Here is a 22,921-nt window from a genome sequence, read left to right as displayed (position 1 = left end):
CTATTTGTGAGAGCGGCCCCAGAAGAGGGGAAAAGGGTGATGGGAGTTTGTCCCAGATAACTGGGATAAAAAAAAAAACCTCACAATGGCTGAATAGGATCTGTACCCTGTAGTGGTAAACCAGCTTTGAGAGGTGGGAAATGACTTGCAAGCAAAGGTCTACATTTACTCTTTGAGAACCTGAGGTGAAATTGTTCTTCATTCTAATAATGGCGGATATTTTCTCAATATCATTTTCCACAAATCTTCTGCTTTACACTTTTGGTAGCTATAGTCTTCTGAAAATGTTTTTTTCCTACATCAATTAATTTTGAGTTGTATTGTTTCATAAATTTTAAACAAGCAGCTGGTAAGTGGTTTTTTTTCTGTTTCTCAACAGCAACAACAGCTAAATTTGTAACTGATCCTTTGGGAAAAATAACATTAAAGGTTGAAGTGATATTTTTTAATCGGTTTAAAATCTGAGCTCTGGCTGCCTAAAACTTGATTTAATGAAACTGACTGTAGTAAGAGTTTAGACTGCTTCATTCAAAGTCTGCATGTTGTCAGGTTTTATCACAAAAATCTCAGCAGAATGAGGGTCCTGAAGAGAGCCTTCCAGTTCATCCTCAGAAGAGAAGTGAGGCTCTATCAAAACCCTGCGAGGGTCAAAGGTGAACACGCTTCCTCGTTAAACCTTCAGCACTCAGAATTGGTCCGCATTGTTTGCTGCAGGCTGGCAATGCTGATTATCTCTTCTCTTTCAGATTTCCACTTCAAAGTTCATCCGTCTGTGTCTCAAGCTGTGGCGCAAAACAAGCCGGTGGTTGCACTGGAGAGCACAATTATCACCCATGGCATGCCCTACCCACACAACCTGAGGTACCCAGTATGACACCAAGGCCAAAACACTATCAGGTGTTTAAAGTTTTCAGGATGAGTTTCACAAATGAACGTTAAGCTCGCCTGCTGCTTCTGTTCAGCACTGCAAACGAGGTCGAGGCCATTGTGCGAGCCGAAGGAGCCACTCCCGCCACGATCGGCGTCGTTGAAGGGGAAATCTGCGTCGGATTGACATCATACGAGCTTGACAGTCTCGCTCGATCCAAAAGCCCCCTGAAGGTGTCTCGACGGGATCTGCCTTATGCCGTCGGCAAAGTGAGGATGCTACTTTTGAATCCCAAACAGAAAACTATTTAAGTCTCCTAAGCGTTTTCACATTTTGTGACATTACAACGACGAACATTGATGTATTTCTAAGAGATGTTTTGTGGAAGAAGAACAAAAATGCATAATGGTGAAGTGGCAGGAGAAATATAACTAAGTCTGAAGATTTTAGCACTGAGCACTTTTGTATGTTTTCATTTGCAAAACTACACCAGTTTCCTTCCACATCACCATAAAATGCTACTTTTGGTTGATGTAAAATCCCAATAAAATTCTACAAAATACGTGAAAAAGTCTAAGGCTATGAACACATTTGCAAGGCATTGTGTGTATGAGCTTCAGGAAACATCTTGACTTTTTATCAATCTATTGTAATTACTGCTATTTTGAAAGTGTTCAGATGTTTGTCACCGTTTTTCAGGGTCTCTCCGGGGGAACGACGGTCTCAGCCACAATGATTGCAGCACACAGGGCTGGGATCCCTGTTTTCGTCACAGGAGGCATTGGAGGAGTTCACAGAGACGGACAGAACAGTGAGCTAACTTATACTTTACTGCAAAATAAGCTTATAGGGTTTTTACATCCTTTAACAAGGAGATGTGCTGTTTTCTGACACACCTGTCGTCTAGTTTAAATTACAAATTCTTTTCGGAAAAAGAAAACTTCGCGATAGTTTGTTAAACTGGAAGGATTAAGTTATCAAAACATCTCCAAGTCTGATTTGGTGCAGTGTTTGAGACGTCTAACTGTGAAGTCGAATCAAACGCAAAGCTTTTATTCCTGCTTCTTGAGGTCTGGACGTCAGTGCAGATCTAACGGAGCTTGGCAGAACTCCCGTCGCTGTCGTCTCTGCCGGAGTCAAGTCTATCCTGGACATCGGCCGCACCCTGGAGTTCCTCGTGAGGAAATATGCATTATTCTGTTCTGTTCAGCAGACTTGTAGCATAATATTTATTCATAGCTGTGATTGTAAAGTGTGTCTGAAGATTAACCTTTACTTCTTCCCTTACTTGTCTGTAGGAGACACAGGGTGTGTGTGTTGCAACTTACGGTGAATCTAAAGATTTCCCAGCATTCTTCACTCCAAACAGTGGATTCTCCTCTGCGTGTAACGTCCGCAACGCTAGCGAGGCTGCAGAACTCATTGGTAATATGTTGGAGAAATAAATTGGCTTTTCGTTAAACATTGAAAGTCATGATGATGATAAAATATATCCACGGGTGTGTTCTCGCTTTTACAAGTAATTAAATGAGTTTGTCCAGTAGTCAGTCAGCAGTGGAAAAAGAGCGGTTCATTGTTAGAAGACCAAAATTAAAGTCACATTCATGTTGATGATGACGGGTTGTGACCTTCTGACCGAAATGTACGCTTAGCTCGACTTGACAGCGAGTTTGCAGCTATTACACAGATACAGTAACGTTGCTTATGTGTCCGTCTGCTTGGTTTTTCCAGCAAGCACTTTGTCTCTGGGTCTTCAAAGTGGCCTCCTGATAGCAGTGCCCATCCCAGAGGAGCATGCAGCCGCTGGCCAGCAGATACAGGAGGCCATACAAACTGCATTGACAGCAGTCGGGTACAGAACGTCTCTCATATGTGGTTGTGTTCGGGTAGCATGGTAATCAACCAGCAGCACCCCCCAAAATATTTTTGACTTGGTTAAGCCGACGACGTCTTCTGCCGAAATGCTGGGATCTGCTGATCAGTGTTTGTTGTTGGTGCCACATGCTCAGTTTAAGACCCGTAAAACTCAGTTGTTTCAGGTCTTTGCACTCAGTTTCGACTGATCACCTTAAAACGCCGCTAAAAATATGCTGGTATAGAAAAGCTTTTAATTAATGTGATGTATACGTTTGATGTGCTTTTCTTCTGTGTTTTGTTAAGTGTTTTTCAATTTTATTTGGGAAATGCTCTATTCAAATGAAAATGTTACTTATTTACTTACGTAAAGTCTATTTTTGGCTTCCTGCATGTCGATATCTGCTCATCTCTTTGTGTTGTCTCTCTGATTTTCTCAGTTCTGAAGGTGTTACAGGCAGAGACGTAACACCTTTTGTTCTTCAAAAGGTCAACGAGTTGACTCAAGGAAAGTCCCTCCAGGCCAGTATCCTTTGCAAACCTCTAGATCTTTCGTCTCTGCTTTAGTATTTCCGATAGTGTAAAACACTATCAGATGTTTCCACTACCAGACAGTGGAAACTGTAAGATGCCATAAAGATTATGGCCTTAACAATGTAAAAGATTACTAGCTTTCTAGATCAAATAGTGAGTTACTGCCATATTCCCCTTAACTTGTCATGTTTAAAGACATTGCTCTCATTCACAACAATGCTAAAGTCGGCAGTCAGATAGCCTGCGCATTGTCAAAGCAGATGAGTGAAAAGACATCAAAATGTCAAGCTCAGCATCCTGGAAAACCCCCAAATGACTCAGAAGTTGTGAGTATAAAACATTTCTGTGTATATATTTTTTTAAATTTGAAGCAAGAAGGAGTCAAATAAACACCTGCATTCTTGCGCAGGTTGTCATAGGAGGAATAAATGTTGATTTTATTGCCAAAGGGAAAACAAAAACACTTCATGTAAGCATCGCGACACGCGTCTATCTCAAATACGGCAGAACAGCGGAGGAAAAATAAGTTCTAAGAATCTGTTTTGTCTCACAGTTTGGACAGACTAACCCAGGAAGCGTCTGCCAGTCGTTTGGGGGCGTGGGACGGAACATCGCTGGTTGATTTTCCTTATCTGATCATGTTTTCGTCAATACGTCTGACTGTCTCTCACATATTATCTCCTGTGTTTTCCTCCAAGACTCGCTGAGTAGGTTAGAAAAGACGCCGCTGTTCATCTCCGCCACCGGAGCGGATGCAAACAGCGATGCAGTTTTTAACCACTGTAAACATATGGTAGGGCAACATTAACGGCTAGTTAAAAGTCAGTACTGTCGGACTCTTGAATATGAATTAAAAACAAGACGTTTTGAACTTACTTTTAGAACACAAGTGGTGTGGCCAGACTGGAGAAGCAGAACACAGCAACGTACTGCGCTGTTATCAACGACAATGGGGAACTGAGTCTTGGTTTGGGAGACATGGATATTCATCAGCAAATTACAGAACGCTATGTGAGTTCCTGCTGCCGGATTAGGTTTTCTGTGTGACTGAGTATAAAAAAAAAAAAAAGAAGAATCATCTTATGAAACCTGGCATCATTCCCTGAAAACTGCCTCAGATTTTGATGTAGCATTAGATCAGTACGCATCATTTTTAGGTAATGGTTCCTCTAAATATTCTTAAATGTATTTGAACCTTTTTTCGCAAATTTTTCTTAGCAATTGATCACTCAGCATGTCGAAACCCCATATTGCCACCATGCACGGTGAGAAGAGCAGGATGGTAAACGTGATAAAGAAAAATGTTTCTCAATCTTTCTGATAGAGAACTGCAGCACCAACTGGGTTCAGCAAGTTTCCTTAGAAACCATTTTAAATGCAAAAAGAAGTAATTTGGGAGGCTCTTGTCATACCAGCACCACAAACTAAGAGGAACCATGAACTTTAGTGAGACAAAAGTATCAATAGTAGCACTGCCTGTAATTATAGTAAAAAACAATATCACATTATGAGACTAATAAAACCTGTTTAATAGATGTGCTTAAATTAATGTTTTGGGCTTTCTTTATTGTATTATATTATAATAATGTAAAATAAAGAAGGTTTTACTTTTATACTTTTAAAACATAAGTCAGGGTCCCATTGCGGTGGGTGTTGCAGATTGTGAAGTGATCTTGTTTAGATCCTTTGCAAAAATTGATGTTTAAAAACCTATGTTTGGCTTATTAAAAACTGAAATGGACTGTTTATTCATCCTGTATTTTGAATAACTTGCCTACATTTTATTTAATTAAGTGCAGGTTTTCTATCAGGGTTTTCTATTTATTCATTTTTGTTTGTTTTTTGTCTTTTAAATTAACCTTTTGTTTGATAAATTCTTGAAATAACTCTACACCATATCGTTTTTTCATTATTATTATTATTTCTCCTCAAAAATGCAGTTAACACTATTACTATCTATCCTTAAATGTGTCTTGAAAGGTTTCACAGTTTGAAAAACAGATTTCATCCGCCACACTTGTGTGCCTTGATGGAAACATCCCCGTCTCCACCATCAATTATGTCTGTTCTCTTGCTGGGAAGCACAACTTAAACAGTAAGCATACGGAGATGGTGGCCCAATAAACGATGGTAAACGGACATGTTAGCCATTATTAAAACAGTAATCTCTGTATTTGTCACAGTTTGGTATGAACCAACAGATGTAGAAAAGGCTTGTAAGCCTTTCCTCTCAGACACTTGGAAGTCTTTGTCCTATTCGTCTCCAAACCTGGCAGAGTTGTGCATGATGAACAAAACTCTGGGTCTCACGGTTCCTGAAGGTAACCTTTTATCTTGAAAGTTGCAGATGTTCCCCTTCTTTTCGTTTGCATGTTTTGCGAACGACAAACTCCCTCAGCTCCCACATCAGTCACGGCTAAGAGTTCTTGTGAAGGAGGCACATTATCTGATGGTAGCTTACTGGTAGCTATAAGGTTGTGGTTGATCTCGTGCCAGAGCTGCCTGCCTCTCTTGATGAGATCCTGACGGTTGCCATGGCTCTCTCACGCCCTCTTCTGGAGAATCTCCACTGTCTGGTGGTGACTCTTGGGCCTGATGGTGTGCTGCTGTGTGGCCAGCATGAAGCAGGCTCAGTTGACCTGCAGCCGAGGAAACAAAAAAGAGTATGCGCCTTTTAAAAGCAACTTTATAATGAAGATGATATTTACGACATCAACACCGAGGATGTCATTTATTGGGTTTGGATTTGCAGAAGCGGCAGCTTTGTGCGCTACACTACCCAGCATTGACCGTGACTCCAGAGGAGACGATGAATGTGTCTGGAGCAGGAGACAGGTATACAAACTCTACCCAGCCCTACTTATCGTTCTTCCACTTCAACTCTGTTTTTATTTTATTCATAATTAGTTGTTGTTGTTCATGTTGTGTTGGCAGTTTTGCAGGTGCCTTAATGGCAGGGATTCTTCAGAAAAAAGACACGGACAGCTGCGTTCGGATGGGCCTCCTGGCTGCGAGGATGTCCCTGTCATCGCCACATCCCATCTCACCAACGCTCAGCTTAGACTCTGTGGATCCCAGCAAAGTCCAGGCACCAAAATGGCCCACGCCGGGCTTTGTTTGGCTCGATTGAGATTTAAATTCCAGAGTTTTCGTTGTGTTATTTTTTTTATGTCTCACAGTTATTCAAGGAACTGTTATAACTTTTGACCAGAGAACCTGTTTTCTCAAAGCTTTTTCATCCAAATGTGTCTGTTACCTTTTTATTATTCCATAATAAAATACTTGAAGGTATTTTAACTGAATTTTCTGAGAGTTTGCTTATTTTTAACTCTGTTACCTCACAATTTCAAGTTTGGTTTCTAATAATATTAACTATTAATGTATTTATATACATACAATCCACTTGTTTGGAAGGCAGGCCAGAAAAAAATTTGTTTTCCGACCTACCACCACAGTTATAAACACAGCTTGCTAAACTCATTTGGGATTTTAACTGGAATAATTTTGCTTTACAGAAAATATGAGGATTGATATTTTTCAGCAACAAACACTCCAGGTGTTTATGATGTTAAACAAAGTAGGAGACTAAATTAAAATGGAAAAAAAAACAACAACCTCAAACTCACTTTTAAGTATAGTAAGGGTAAATGATTCTAAAGACTTCTTTCTGTTCCAAAACTCCTTGGAAACTTTGAATTTTATGTCATCAAATTACAGGAAATTTTAACAAAACGAATCTGGTTGTCTCTATAAATAAAAGGAACAAAAAGTACCCTTGAATATTGTGGGGATTTTTAGCAAGACGGTGATCCAAAACAAAGAACCACCTCAGTACCGAGAAATAGAATAACCAGAGACGACTCTGGACTCTCAATAACCACGACAGATTGTGTACAGGAACGGTCAAAGATCCATCTCTTTACAGCCTTGTGAGGGTTCTCACAGTAACCAGCCAGAGAGACGCTGAATGGAATTAAAAAATAATCTTAATTTATTACAAAAAAGTTCAAAAATAATCAAACAATGAAGAATTGGGCCCAAAAACTGAGGTCAACATAACAAACTACAACTCAGGTGTTAACACAAAGAACTCAAGCACAAAACTGACCTAATTAACAAGACATGAGGGGAACTTAAATAGTGGCTGATCAGACCACTGCTGACACACAAGGGGTAATTTAAACATACAAAAACTTAAATACAATACCAAATCTTTAAATTAAACAAACATTAGACTGAAACTACCAAATAGAAAAAGCATTAAATAAATGGTCAAATTATATTAAAGAAAACCAAATTTCCCCATTCCCTGGCAAACAAATGGAACGGCCCACTGAGGAGGTTTGCCAGCCATATAGGGACGTCAATTAGCTGGAGTTTTTCTGTGACCCTCCAGCAGCAGCTCCAAAGGAAACTGGGAACTCAAAACAAATAAATTAATTTGTTGCTTTCAACAAAAATATAAAGAACTGACAAAAGGTTAACTAAATGTGTGCACTCCAAACAGTTAACCAAAAAAGTCAGACTAATGAAAATAATTTTTAACAAAAATCTAAACTATTCACTAATTAATGTCTAAATTAATGTAAAGGATAAAACAAACAAAATGATTACCATTCAGGTCGGTGTGACAGTAGGGTCAGCTGTCACAAGCCTAATGACATGTTAGAGGACGAGACGAGACAAACATGATTAAGCATATTTGGATACAGAATTATAAAAACGTCACATTTTGCTACAAGGTTGAAAGCATATAGTTACAAAATGATGTTTTTGTTGTGCAAACTGTACTCATGTGCAATAAAGTATATTACTATTGTTGTTGTTATTATTATAAGTAGTATTAGTATTATTATAATAATAATAATTATAATAATAATACATGTTCCTGTAGAAACTCTAAGAACAGTGTGTAAACTGTTGTAACTGAATGTCTTGAATCAGATAAATTGTCGATACAATTGATTGTACAGTTCCTCTGAAATACATCAATAATAAACATTTGGTATGGAGCTCATGTTTTTACAGAATAATAATTCTAACCAGTGCCGACATTTGATAAGTAGTTCAGGTGAACAGTTTTGTTTGGAATATTTTTTTCATGTACGTTACTTTCAAAGAAATGTATTGTTGCTAAAAAACAAAACAAAACAAAAAAACTACCTTACATTGCATAACTACCATTTTACTGCTTTGAATGTAGATGGGCGTGTAAAAATATAAAAACTCGTTTTCCCATAATGCCGTTCTGTATCGGCGCAGACTCAATGGCACCGAATACTTGCCCCACTCCCTCCTCCCTACTATAATGCTAGCTAAGATGGTGGTTTGAGCGTAATTTGTCTTAACAATACCAAGAAAAGAAAGGGCAAAACATCTTTACAGCCTCCCGATTAGAATAGAACCCCACGATTACCGCTATCGTAAGTTACCATATTTAGAAATTTCACCATTTCAGGTACATTGGCTTGCAGCCCCCGCCCAGTTTGGTGTGACTCCTTTGGAGTGGAATCCTAAGCTAAATACGGACAGGGTAAGTAACGCTAACGTTAGCCAAGTAGGGTTTCATCCTACATCCAGCGAATAAAAGATAGGTGGCTTCGTTTCAAACTTAAGAAGTGATTGGTTTTTTTTTCCAAACCCAGCGAATCACTGTCCAGGTAATTTGTGTATCCTCAGACCAATGTCAGTTGTTTATAAGGCCAGGGGTTCACTGTTAGCTTCTATAGGCCGCGTCCTACATTTCTGGTGATAATGTTAGCATGCAGGCTAAGCGGTTAGCATTACCCAAGCTGTCATTTTCAGCGCTCTGTAACGTCATGTCATGTTCTCATTATTCGCGAACGTCGATATTAGGTTGGAATAAATTTTACTGTGTGTCGTTTTTGTGACTAGTGTTGCAGTCGAGCTGGATACGCGCCAACAAGCACACCGGCTTCTCTTACCAAAACGTAGCTAATGTTAGCTTAGCTCAACGTTAGTCAAATAACATCTGTCATAACGTCAGATCCAAAAGACACAGTCAGTCTCTGACAGAGCCTGTAAAGTCGCCCACCGGGGTTTAAATCTGTGTATTTTTTTTACTTTATAATCGAGCCAGTGGGATAGTGATACACTTGTAAATATGTGTTTATTAGCGGACCGCTGCCAAAGCATCCGAAATGTTTGCGTTTCGTCTACATTAACTTCCTCCCGTTTAGCTTCTGTCGGTCCGGGTTGGTCATAGAGTGAGTCTGCTGGCAGTGGTGTTGTCACGAAGAACCCAACGCTGGTGTTCATCTGCTAAAAACCCACTCTCTTTCTCTTTTTTTCTCTGTATAAATGAACTCTCTTGTTATACGTTTCCTTTTAACGTGTATTATGACGTGTCAGGCATTGCCAACCCACGAGAGATGTTTACAACATCCGCATTAACACCTAAATGCTTCAGTTCTGTTTTTAGCTCGTTTTTTGATGATATGACCCAGTCATTTTCACCTACCCCGCAAAAATGAAGCCCCTTCAGCAAATCCTAACCCCGCCAGCGTTACAATGGCTTTTGCTTGATATGTACACATATATGTCACTGTGCTGTGAAGTGAGACTCATAACGGATTTTCAGATCCTCAGATAATGCTTTCAGATTGCCTTAGTTGCCTAATAAAATTCATGTTCAGGTGTATCTCATGCTCTCTCAGGGAGAGCTTCTGTTTATGTCAGCTGGGCCTACCATAATTATTACATAACCTCGTTGTTGCATTATTTTCGCACAATGTTGGAGTAGGCATGGGCGAGTATGAGATTCTCAGAGTATAGCCTTGAGTAAAAATACCACTCCGTCATTGATAGTTACAGAAAAAAATACTGTTTTTTTTATTTGAAACAGGAACACATCAGTTACCAAATTTGGTGCTAAAATAACAAGAGTTATCTGTAACATTTATTCTTCTCATGGAGGTATAGATTCAAGCAAAACTATTGAATAAACACTAACTAAATATGGAGGTGTGTGTAATAATGTGCTTATTGTGAAGATTATTGTACATTTTTGCCATTTTGTTCCTCAAAGAGTTAACATTCGACTGTCGTCTCAGGTTCCCAGTTGCAGACCGGCATGCTTTCAGCTCACCGGCTGTTGTCTTAAAACACTATTACCCCAAAAGCAGTGATAGGTTGTCCTTCTTTTATTTACACACCCTGACTGTTCAGGATGTTGGCAGCCAGAGATATTTCCAGACACCCGACTTTGTCTTTGTTGTGTAAGAGACTTGTTTCATCCAGCTCACCAGCAGTGTGCGGTAACGCGCTGGGGAAGCGGGAGTACTGTCCTGTTCTATGATGCATACGATTCAGAGAAAAAAAAAACCTCTGGTCTCTCTAGGACTTCACATCTGATTACATGTGACATAAACTTAGATCACTTTAAAATCGTAACTTTTTATAACCTGGCCCATATTATCTTCGTTTCTAAAATCACATGGGCGTCTTCTCACTCTTCCTCTTTTATATGTATTTTCTTTTGTGCAGTGGTTATTTTGGCACCAGCTGTTAATAGCAAAGCACTTTTAATATTCAACCTCTACATGAGCATCTGTTTACATCAGCATCTCAGTTGAAAACCCAAACACAGTAACATCTCTGGTGAGTTCTTTTGTTATTTTTATGCTAAATAAAACAGAGGCTGCTGGGTTTGAAAAGACAATTTGACTGTTGTGCAATAAGAAAGGGGCTAATGCTTCTCTTGTAAGACGTTCCTGTTGAACTGCATTCTGAGTTTAATTGCTGTGATTTAGCTGAAAGCGTTTTGAAATGCAGCTTTTCAGTTCTAAATTGGAGCTTAAAAATTCATTCAAAAGCCTGAACAATGCTGGACAAAAGCGCTGTAAGACTTGATTGACCTGCTACTAATATAAGTTTAAATTAAAAAAAAGGTACTGCTTAAGTCGTCTGTACTGCGTCCTAGTATATATTTTACGCTTTAAGTTGCCTTATTTTCACAGTTAAAGGATTTCTTCACTCAAGGGCCGCTTACAGAAATTAATCAAATTTAAATGAAAATCCATGGAGGGGTGACTTTTCTTACTTTTAGCTGATCTGTAAATGTGAAGCTGTTGGCTGTATTAGCGATACCGCAAAGAGGAGAGAAAGACTTGTTGTTTCGGGTCTGCTTGCATTCAGTGACTTGCACGTATCGACGCTTCCAAAGACGCGCAGACTGGCGTGTTGTTTTCTATTTCAGAATAACTCAAATGAACAGGGAAGGCCCTCTAAAACACGGTTTCCATGTATTAAACCTCATTGTCGTTTCGGTCCCTTTTTCTGATGACCTCGAAATGTTGCCGGTAGATCAGTTTATAGTTCTGCATCCACTTCTGCTGACGTGTTTCTGAACAGTTTTATTTGTGAAGCTTGTTTCCCAGTTGATACTCCAGTTTTATCAAGACTGCTACATGAAATATTTAGCCCTGTGTGTTTTTGTTGTTGTTTTTTTCCTGCACTGTGCAAATTGAGTAGATCTTTGTCGCTTTGACAACAACATCACCTGCTGATTTCATGTTACTCAGGGTGGCCTGTTTTTTATTATTATTAAAAATTAAAGGTTTGAAGCTGTTTTCTCTCCCAATGGCACATGCACACATTTGTTGTTCTGTCTTATTTTCCTGAGGATGTTAAATCATGTTTGAGTGACCAAACTGTGTCTGCTTTCCCTCGTAAACATTTGTCCTTATGCTGAATGTATAAAAATGTACTTTAATCTAATTTTTGCATACACAGATGTAGGTTTGATGAAAATTTTGGCAAGTTTCATCCCATCTATTCAGCATCCTGTAGACAAAATCTTAAATACACTATGCTGTTCTGGAGAAGACTGCAGATTAGTCAGCTTTTCTGGTTGAACACAATCATTCAAATTCACCACAAATTTATCTCACAATGGAGACTACAACATTTATCCCAGCACCTATTAAACTTCCCTAGCCAGTAGTTAACATTTCCTTTGCAAATAAACACTTTTAAGCAGCATATACTGACTGTTTTTAAGCTATATCCAGATGGAGTTCCTGTACGTTTTGTTTTTTTTCTCCTCTCTCCTCGTAGCCCTGTGCTCTGTGACCAGCTCCAGTACTACTCAACATCGCCGTGCAATAGGATGTCCCACAGCCCTGAAATGAAGGACGACCCCATGGAGTGCCCTCTGTGCATGGAGCCACTGGAGATTGATGACGTCAATTTCTTCCCCTGCACTTGTGGCTACCAGATCTGCCGCTTCTGTTGGCACCGCATCCGCACAGACGAGAACGGCCTCTGCCCCGCCTGCAGAAAGGTGCGCAAAGAGATTTATCACAAGAGAGAATTTCATCTGCAGGACGGATTGTTTAGTGCTCCCATACGCTCTTTTTTTTTCCTTAAGTTCATCATGTTATACACTCTCCGCTCCCCATAAATCACTATCTGATTTCTGTTTGTCGCGCAGCCGTACCCAGAGGACCCCGCCGTGTACAAGCCTCTGTCACAGGAGGAAATCCAAAGGATAAAGAATGAAAAGAAGCAGAAACAGAACGAGAAAAAGCAGAAGGTGACAGAAAATCGCAAGCATCTGGCGAGCGTCAGAGTGGTCCAGAGGAACCTGGTGTTTGTGGTGGGGCTGTCGCAGCGGCTCGCTGATCCTGAAGTGAGTACAGCAGTTTACAGTCTTAAGTGAATTTGCTGTGCCTTAATGCTGGGTTGAACATTTTACTGGGGAGAGGATGTGTAATAACCCAGAGTTGCTCTCTGTTAGATTTGTCACGTACTAAAAAAAAAAAAATAGTCGCCACTAGGTGGCGTCCTGCTGCATTATTAGGATCTTCCTTGCTGGTACTGATTTCTTGTCATATCAGATTTTTTTTTTTCCCCAAGAACCGTTAAACAGTCCCAAATGATTTTTGATCCAACAGAAATTAAAGGGATTTCAAGATTTGACAATTCATGAATCAACACATATGTCCATTACCTTTATCTAATTTTGAATAAAAAAAAAATGCATCAAAGTACAGGATTCCTACTAATGCTTGAAATCCTTCAAAAGGCTTGAGTTTCAAGGTTTGGAAAATGTTTGATTTCTGTATAAAGTCCTTGAAAGTGATTGATGATTCAAACTGTGCAATCTGATGCTTGATCTAACTTTGGGAAAATGTTATTTACAGTTGAAACCAGATATTGTCATATGCAGAATAATAAAAAAAAACGACACAAACATTTCTTTTTCTCACTGTCTGTGATTTATTGAGACCAAACGTCTCTTGTTTCAGGTCAGTTAGATTTACGAAAATTATTTCTATTACAAATACCAGAAAACTTAGTGAGAACAGATTTTAGAGATTTTTTTTTTTTTTTTTTTTTTTTGCAACTTTCTTTGTGTTTTGTGTTTAAGCATTTAATTTGAGCAGGAAGGTCATTTACCTTAACACGATTTGTTTGGATTGTTTCAATGTGATAAATATTTATTATTCCTAATGGCTCAATGACGTGTCTGTGTCATTGACATAAAAAATTCTTATGTTTTATACATTTAATAACAATTGGGGGATTTTATTTTGTTAAATTAGTGTTTTGTTCTCGGACCAGTCAGGTGTATAGTGTGTGTGTGTGTGTGAGACATTTCAATTTTAATAACAGTAATAAATTATATCATAAAATGGTGCGTTGAAACTGTCTTCTTTAGTTCATTTGTGTTGCTGGAAACATTTGAAATCTTACCTTTTGAAATGCTTGAAAAATGCTTGAATTTTACTGTATAAATCAATAATAGAAAAAAAATTCTGGTTTATTTTCTGTTTTCAATTTGAAGGTTAAGAGAAAATTGTCAGATTTCTCTCCTTTCACTGAACACAATTTCTTGTAGGACTGTAAATGATTAGCATGTTTATGAAAGAACTGACAGCATACATCACACATTTTGTGTTGATTTTGTTTTTTTTCCTCACAGGTCCTAAAACGACCAGAGTATTTTGGGCGATTTGGGAAAATCCATAAAGTGGTCATCAACAACAGCACATCGTACGCAGGTTCACAGGTGAGGAATAAATCATGGTTGATTTAAAGCTTCAGTGTTTATGAATACATCTGTGATCAGTTGGAAGCAAACTGCGACTTGTGTCACAAGTCAGTAACAAACACAAAGGTTTCAACTGAGTCAATAGGTTGGTATCACATGAACCTAAAACAGCCGTGAATGGTCTGTTTGATTAATCTGTTTGCTTTTGTTTTGTTTGCCGTTCAGGGGCCCAGTGCCAGCGCTTATGTCACTTACATCCGTTCCGAAGACGCTTTAAGAGCAATACAGTGTGTGAACAATGTGGTCGTCGACGGGAGAACACTCAAGGTAAACAGGGGTTTTCTACTGCCCACTGTGGGTCTTTAAAATTCTCATTTTGTGTGTGGAACGTAATCAGAAGTTGTATCATCATCAGATATGCATATACAGCTCTGGAAAAATTTAAGAGACCTCTTAAAATGATCCGTCTCTCTGATTTTACTTTTTATTGGTACATGTCTGAGTAAAATGAACATTGTTCTTTTATTCTATGAACAACATGTCTCTGAAATTCCTCGCAGAAATTTAGCATTTATTTGCCGAAAATGAGAAATGGTCAAACAATATTTGGTGGAATAACCATGAGGTTTTCAATGGGGCAGTGCAGTGGTTTCTTATTTTTTTCCAGAGGTGTATATATATTTTTTCCTATTGTAATACTTGTGTATTAACAGTAGGATTTGATTCTCTCTCTCCCTTGCAGGCTTCTTTAGGCACAACAAAATACTGCAGTTACTTCCTCAAAAGTATGCAATGTCCCAAACCTGATTGTATGTATCTACATGAGTTGGGGGATGAAGCAGCTAGCTTTACTAAAGAGGAAATGCAGGTGAGATTAAGGTTTTCTTATTAAAATATGTAAAGTGTTTGTTGTTTTTTAGATTTCTTGCTTAAAGTGAATCTTTTGCGTGTTTGTTTTTATTCATCTGTTTAATCTTGAACTTGTCCTAAGGCGGGGAAACATCAAGAGTACGAGCAGAAACTCCTCCAAGACCTCTACAAAATAAATCCTGGTTTTCTACAACCTCCAGCTTGTGGAACAGAAAAGTCGAAGAGTAAACCCAACTCCACACAGAGGTTAGTCCTGTTTTCATTTATCTGCTGTGCTGCTTTCTCCCAGCGTAGCGCTTGATGGTTGATTTTTTTTTTTTTTTTTTTCCTTCCTTCCTGCTTTGTAACAGAACTAACAGTAGCAACGGTAAAGACAGCTGGCCGACGCTGTCGGGGCACAACAAACTGGCCAACGGACTTTCAGAAGACCGCAAGTCCCCTCCGCTGTTAGACTATCTAGACCAGGAAGCTAGTAATTCAGATGGGCTAGAATCAGAGCTGGGTCCGGGCCAGCGTCCCACCCTATCCCCCTTCTCCTCCAACTGTGACAGTAATAGGTAATGGAGACGCCTCAAACCAATCTGTTCTGCTGTAAACTTTTCTGTTTTATTTAGTTTTTCTGATCTGTTATCACAATTTCTGTCTGCAGTCCCAATGACAAACCTCCAGAATCAATCGGTATGGTCAATGGAGAAGCTTTACAACAGGTGAAGCAAGCAGCCTTGTTCCTTTGATCCGAAGTGAATCCCACCGAGTCACATCTCTTACGAGCGTTTCGTCTTCCTCTCATTCTGCAGATGCCCACAAGTGACTCCCCTTCCCCTCCCCCGGGTCTAACGAAACCCATCCTGGTGGTGCCCATCAGCATGTCGGACCTCTCGGCCCGTTCGCCCTTTGAGGGCGCTGCGGCAGAGTCCCAGTCGCTTTTTTCAGACAACAGTAACTTCAGACATCCAAACCCTCTCCCCGCTGGCCTGCCCCCTTTCCCCAGCTCCTCCCGCGGCAGTTCCGACTGGCCCATGACACCAGAACCACAGATACTCTTCACATCAGGTATCAAGCACCTTAAATATCTTGTAAATTCTTTCATTGAACATTTGAGGGCATTAAAGTCGCATCCTAAAAATTACTGTTCAACTACGCAAAACCTCTAAAAACCTTAAATGTGTTAACATTTGTCGTGTTGCAGCCACACACTTCAGTGTTGGGATTTTATTTTGTCCAACACAAAACAGAACAATCTGCAGAGATCCAGAGCTCAGGTGGGAGAATCTAACTATTACCTGTGGATTCCAAGAATCTGGAAGGAAGGAAAGCTATAAAAAGTCCCACTCTGCAATTTGCCACAATTGGAGAAAATGACAACTGTAAGGAGAAGAAGTCGGTCCTGTTACCAAAATTAAACTCTGTGGTCAACATGCTGAATGTGTGGAGAAAAACAAAGGACAGTCAGAGTGAGTCTAGCTTCTAATCTAGAGGGAGAAATGGCTCATGGTCTTTTATCAAACACAAATGAGAAAACTTACCACCACTAGAATCTGACACTGCACCATTTGTGTTTACTTTTTGTGAAAAAGGAAGTTGCTCAGTGCCTTCATCAGAGGTGTTTGTGTCGTTTCCTTCAGTGATTCTTAGGACAGTGCCTCCACAGTCGAGGGGGAGGAACAGGTTTTTCAAAGGGTTTGGTTGGTTTGACACAGTGCAGTCAGATTTTCACCTTCCAGTAGGACATTAAACACTAACTACAGTTAAACTTGGCTCATAGCATCCAGATATAAATTAGCTGCAGAGTCTGTGACGATAAGAGAGGATAGATTTGTTTGAGCTTTTGGTGTTTTGTCGAGAATGATGGGCAGGTATTGTGTGAATACAAATATATGCTGTACAAAAAGTTTGAAAACCATCAAATTTTCTTCTGCTACTCTAGTTTGTGTTGACCAACCAGAAAAGAAATCCCAGCACATGGCAAATACTTTTAACGTTTGTAGTTACAATGTGATGAAATGTGGGAAAAAAGGTCTTTTTTTTTTTTTTTTTTTTTTACAAAACACTGTCTAGTCGTGCAAATGCTTTATTTTGCATCTCTGTCTTCCTAGCACAGTGGCTGTTGGACTGTCAAAGGAGATGCAGTAAATAAACAAAACTACTCTCGTTGAAATGCAAACGTACCTTTCTGATTAAAAGTGTCGGCATCTGGTAACCAAACTAACTACCTTCTTCTCCTTCGAAAGACACAATACCAGTGTCTTCCTCAACAGACTGGCAAGCGGCCTTCGGTTTCGGCTCCTCCAGCAAACAGCAGGACGACGACCTGGGCTTCGACCCCTTCGACGTCACCCGCAAGGCTCTGGCCGACCTGATAGAGAAGGAGCTATCGGTTCAGGATCAGAGCCCCTCGTCTCCCGGGCCGCTCGCGCCGGGGAGCGGCCACAGTCCAGGCCTGCCGCCGTCCAATCTCAGCACATCCCACCACTTCCCCGGCGGCCTGCCCCGCGTCCACCCGCTCCACCACAGAGCCTTCTACAGCTCCTTCAGTTTCCCCGGCAGCCACAACAGCCAGGCCGGTCAGCAGCAGCAGCAGCAGCAGCTCCCCGCCACCAGACACCCCTGGATGGGCATCCCCACACGAAACAACCTCGCACACTTGAACCACTCAGCCAGTGCTGCCTCACACAGTAACATCCTGGACCTGAATCTGCCCCCTCAGCACAACACGGGGCTGGGAGGGATCCCCATCTCAGGTACCAGCCAGGCTGCTTTAATGCAGAGGTAGTGCGTGTTAAGACAGAATTCAGACGAGACGCGTCAGAAAGACATTTAATATCGCGACACGCAAACGCTTCTGCTCAGCACGAAGATGGGTGCTTTTGATTAGCGCGTATTGATTGTTTTTTCCGGTGTCCCTCTTGTCCCGCCCTGCAGAAAACAGCAGCTCTATAGACGGCTTAAATGTGAAAGAGTGGCAGGACGGACTGAGAGCTCTCCTGCCCAACATCAATATCAACTTTGGTGGCCTCCCCAACTCCTCCTCCTCTTCATCTTCCTCGTCCTCCAACAGTGTTAACCACATCGGCGGGCCGGCGGGGCCGGCAGGCATTTCACACAGCCTCAGCTGGGACAGCACGGCCAGCTGGATGGATCCTGCTATCATCACAGGTAAAAAAAAACATCGGCTGGACTCGACTTCCGAACAGATAACCCTATGCATTATATATGAAGAGTAGCGCTGCGAATCTGTTAAAACGTTTAGTCTAATTAATCACGCTCTAGCGCTGGGACTAATCACTGTGCTCGGCTTTGTCAGCTGGAGATGTGAAAACTCTCGTTTAAGAAAGTGTTTTATTGTTTCAAACATCTCTGGTTTTCAGGTTGTAAGATTCAGGAAGGTTTAAAATGGTTTGAAATGTAAACTATAAACTGGTTGAGCTCTGGCGAAGGATAATTCACCGTTGCGCGGAGGGTTAAACGTTCACTGCACACCAGTCTGACTCTCCTTCCTCGTCTTTTCACTCATGTTTGCGACTGCATTTGACCGCAGCACGAGACCGCGTAAGGCGCTGCTCTGAACTACGCACTATGAGAGCAGCTTTTAGGTCCACATAAGTAAAACGATTATTCTGTATTAGTGAATATTAAAATCTTTTTTAGATTAATCACCTGCGTTAACATTGGCAACCCTAACGAAGAGACGGACCCTTTTTCTCTCGCAGTTTGACCTAAACTCTGGTCACATGTTGTAAGTCAAGTCCACATTTCAGCAATAAGGCAGTTCAAAGTGATTTTACGCCATAAATACATAATAATTATGAAACGAGCAATAAACAATACATTTCTTTCAAATTCCATCATCGGGCAAATATACATTAAACATATTGATCGATGTTCCAGTTATGACTGAAAGGCAACTCTAAGCAGGTGACTTTTAGCCTTGATTGAAAGTGGAGAAAAACTGATAAGCCTTTTCTTTTATTATTATTTTACAAATTTTATGTAAAAACCTGGTTTCAGCTGTTTTCCCAGTCGCCTGACATTCATGGAAAAGAGGTAAAAGTTTAGATTTGAGAGCAGAAGCCATCTTCAAATTGGGCCACTAGTGTCTCACTTAATGTCGTAAATGGACAAGCAGATAAGATAGGTTCGTCTCAGATGAAGGTGTAACAAGTTGCTCATCTTTTGTTTTCTCAAACAGAATTAGGGTAAAAACATAAAAATCTCTGGTTAAAGGAAATGACATTTCCCGTTTTACCAGCCAATCATTTGGATGTTCATATTCCTCAAGTTGCCACCAACCCCTGACGATTCCGCGGTGTAAAAACTGCACATCCATATTTTGTCTTTCTTCCAAATGTGTGACTGAAAAGACCGGCTTTTCTGTTCCAGCCGAAAGTCTGAAGCGCCGTTGTCACTTGTCTCTCCACCGCAGGCATCCCCGCCTCGGCCGGCAGCAGTTTAGACTGTCTCCAAGACGACAACCCGCCACACTGGCTCAAGTCCCTGCAGGCGCTAACAGAGATGGACGGTCCAGCCAGCTCCGCGGTGCCCGCCCCCCCACAGCCCCTCCACAGCGGCCTTCTCGACGGCCACCTCCCCCTCCACCACAGAGCCCCCAGCGGCTGGGCTCCCTACCTGCCCCCTCCCACAGCCAACCCCACCGGTCAGTTCCACTCCCCTCCACCAGGCTTCCAGACCGCCTTCAGACCCCCAGGACAGCCCGCCACAGAGCTACTACAGAGTGCCGCTGTGGATCGCCACTGAATAGACTGGAGCAGACATCCTATCCCACCCCACCCTCCCCTCTTCCCCACCCCGCCCACCCCACTTTATACCCACTCATCCTGTCCCCCTCTCCCTTCTCTCCCAATGCAATACACACCAATCTGCAGAGTATGAAAAATTAACAAAATAACAAACTTGCTTTCTTCTTTTTTCTCTTCCTTTGTGTCTACTCTGAAGGCCTGTTTGGTTTTTTGTTTTCGTTTGTGGCACACAGTCATCCAGTTCCCTTCGTCTGCCGCCATCGCCGCCCCTTTAGACCTAGTTCTGGGCGTAACGTGGGATTCGTTGTGCAGCTTTACCGTCTAGCAGAAAGCACAAGAATCAGTAGAGCGTTAAAGTGTCCAGCGGTGACACACGAGCTAACTCCACAAACTGGCAAAAGAAACAAATTAGCAGAAGTGAGGTCTTTTTAAACGTATATAAAAGAAAATGAATAAAATAACATGATTAAGCATGATAACATTTGTGTTTTTTGGAAAGTTGAAGTCATGATTAGTTTTTTTTTTGAGAAATGAAGCAAGCTGTGAATCTGCTCTTTGAAGCTTTGCCCCAAAGACGCTCACTCTCCCCCCGCCCCTCTCCCTTCCTGCCCTGCCCCGTCTGAGCAGGAGACTGAAACGGTTCAACCTTACAGCCTCGTTGGGGATTGGTCGAGGTGAGAGAGAGAGAAAGATGAATTACACGAGAGTGGGTTTTATAAACTATTAAGGGCAGGGAGGGAGGGAGGAGTGGGGGGAAAAGAAAAAGAGAGATCGGGTTGGAGAGCGTTTTCAGATGCTGCAGGAGTTTAGGGCACAGGCTATGCATGGGCTCCCTGTTAGGTACGGACACAAATGGCCCACATCAGAGGCCACTTGGCTCATACTCTCTTTAGTAAAGGGGCTCCCATGGGCCCCCCGCGTTCTGCTTGTGGGAGAGTTTTGCTGAACCTCTGTATCAGAGGATAGAGCAGTGCCTTTCCACAGGGAGCCAGGGGCTGTGGGAAATCATGGCACACATCCTGAGCACTAGGGTTAGACTCTTTACTCACAGTGCCACTGTGTGGTACCTACAATAGCTAGCCCTAACACGAACAGCCACCAGATAAAGAGGGGGTGGGCGGCCAGTGACCAGATGGAAGAGGAAACGTCAAGAGATCCAAACGAGGGTAGTAAAGAGGTCAGCGGGGTCCCATCGTTCGATCCTCGAGGGCTTTCAAACGAGGCCTTAAAAATAGAAGCGGGAGAGAGAGACAGAGTGGAGCCGGAGCGTTACCGACTGCCGAGTTACGCAGTTTCTCATGCGACCCTCGGCAGCTGTATGCAAGCGCGCGTCCCAAAGCAAGGTGCTGCAAAGACCGTACCGAGTACCGTAGTAATAAATCAAGGAGCCCTCAGCCTTTAGAAATGAGATCAACCTCTCCGACCGCCGCCTTTTTTTTTCTTCCACCTTTTTTGAAGTCTTAATTCTGATTCGTGTTCGCTCTGTCTTTTCTCTCTCTTGCCCCCTGTCCCCTATTTTCCCCCTTCTCTCCTTCCCCCCCCCCCCACACCTTTCCCACCTCCCACCGTCTCTCCCTCGCTGTTCCCTATTTAACAGTATTCACAAAGATGAACAAATTCATCCAGGAGAAATCAACACAGTCGTCATTCAGTGGGTTTTTAACATGATGTTGCAAGGAAAAAAAAAAACAACAACTTTGAGGCGCTTAACGGAAATGAACTGTCCTCTGCAGGTCTGGAAAAAATAAACCTTAAATAAAACTGAAAACTCAAGAGCTTGTGATTCCCTGATGTTTTGTTCTAATCCTGAATATTATCCGTTAAAGTATGCTGCACCGTCTGAAGGCGATCCGGGGAAGTTTTATCCAGATTAAGATCAATCTGGTGTTTTTCTTCTGGTTGCCACTAGGAGGCAGATTGTTTCCTCTCATAGTTTTAGCCTCTGCAGCAGTTACAAGGTGACGGCGAAACACTTTAATAGTACGATATTTTAGGAGGCACATTTCCTAGTCCTGTTTAGTTGCTCACCTAAATGCATATCAGAATTATCTTTTAATTAAATGTGACTTCTTCCCCCTCAGGGTGGCAGCGCTGCAGTAAGTAGAGCATGTTCTGTACTTTGGTTTTGCAGCTCTGCAGTCTTCCTGGTGAATGCATCTTATGGACACCGATATTAGATATATTTGGTGGGTAGTTCAAAGTTTTTCAAAATTAAAAATAACTGCACAGTGGCATCCACATTAAAACCTTAAAACGGATCGTCTTCAATTGCCCCAAACTGTATTGTGGTGCCAAGCCGTTCAGTGATTTTTATAAACCAACAGTATTTTAAAGGCTATTCTCTGAGCTACAGGGATCCAGACTTTGAAACTCAGGCCATCTGCGCTATTTTTCTGGTTTTAGTGAGAATATGAGCAGCGGTGTTCTGGATCTGATTACTTTTTTGGACATGTACCTTGTTTTCTTTCTGGCAGAGACCATTTGATTTCTGTCCAAAACCCGCCTGTATTTCAAAAAGTTCACTCTAACAGGGTTCTTATGGACTTTGGAACAGAAACTGGTCCATAGACCATTTACACATCAATGGGCTTGAGGTGTTTTCCCACAACTTCATCTGCATTTCTAACCAAAACCACTTTGTCAGTTACAGTCCAGCTAGACTTCATCAATTCAATGGCAAGTTTTCTTGTCTTTCCCATTTTGAGCAGCACCTGAGAGAAAGAAAGGGCCTCTCCCTCTTCATACCAAGAAGAAAGTGACAAATCACAGAAAATAATTGTCAACCCGATATAACAGAAACTGAGTGCAATGTGTTCCTTAATGCTGCTTATTGTAACAGCAAAAGTCTGACTAAAAGTTAAACTTAATTACCACAAAAGCTGTACTTAAATGTAGAATTTACATTCATTCATTCAGTCCTGTTAATCTTAGGCATTTGCCAGAATTATTGCATCAAAAAATACACAAATGACCAGACGACTCGCCCTTTTTATATGCTTTTAATCAGGTTGGATAATGTTA

General features: G+C 41.3%; 2 protein-coding genes across 2 annotated transcripts; both read left to right on the top strand.

Moving 5' to 3' along the window:
* The first annotated feature begins 69 nt into the window (after window positions 1-69).
* Window positions 70-6,558, top strand: LOC106929100 (uncharacterized). Its single transcript, XM_088006461.1, has 18 exons — window positions 70-653; window positions 747-861; window positions 963-1,137; window positions 1,568-1,679; window positions 1,939-2,045; window positions 2,167-2,293; window positions 2,600-2,720; window positions 3,163-3,248; window positions 3,452-3,582; window positions 3,666-3,725; window positions 3,810-3,873; window positions 3,955-4,049; window positions 4,139-4,267; window positions 5,237-5,351; window positions 5,440-5,577; window positions 5,753-5,919; window positions 6,009-6,091; window positions 6,191-6,558. The coding sequence occupies exons 1-18, from the start codon at window positions 575-577 to the stop codon at window positions 6,384-6,386; spliced, it is 2,100 nt and encodes a 699-aa protein (XP_087862587.1). The 5' UTR covers window positions 70-574; the 3' UTR covers window positions 6,387-6,558.
* Window positions 6,559-8,366: 1,808 nt separating this feature from the next.
* cnot4a (CCR4-NOT transcription complex, subunit 4a) lies at window positions 8,367-21,673 on the top strand. The gene is made up of 13 exons (XM_015005758.2): window positions 8,367-8,789; window positions 12,335-12,560; window positions 12,711-12,908; window positions 14,205-14,291; window positions 14,499-14,600; window positions 15,016-15,141; window positions 15,265-15,389; window positions 15,494-15,700; window positions 15,793-15,850; window positions 15,941-16,196; window positions 17,375-17,884; window positions 18,066-18,299; window positions 19,567-21,673. The coding sequence occupies exons 2-13, from the start codon at window positions 12,387-12,389 to the stop codon at window positions 19,896-19,898; spliced, it is 2,409 nt and encodes an 802-aa protein (XP_014861244.2). The 5' UTR covers window positions 8,367-8,789; window positions 12,335-12,386; the 3' UTR covers window positions 19,899-21,673.
* Window positions 21,674-22,921: the final 1,248 nt, after the last annotated feature.

The sequence above is a fragment of the Poecilia mexicana genome, unplaced genomic scaffold, assembly GCF_051168715.1.
Source record: "Poecilia mexicana isolate PSO_F unplaced genomic scaffold, ASM5116871v1 scaffold_6, whole genome shotgun sequence".
Lineage (NCBI taxonomy): Eukaryota > Metazoa > Chordata > Actinopteri > Cyprinodontiformes > Poeciliidae > Poecilia > Poecilia mexicana.
Note: the sequence above shows the minus strand (reverse complement) of the source record. Positions and strands in the feature narration are given on the sequence as shown.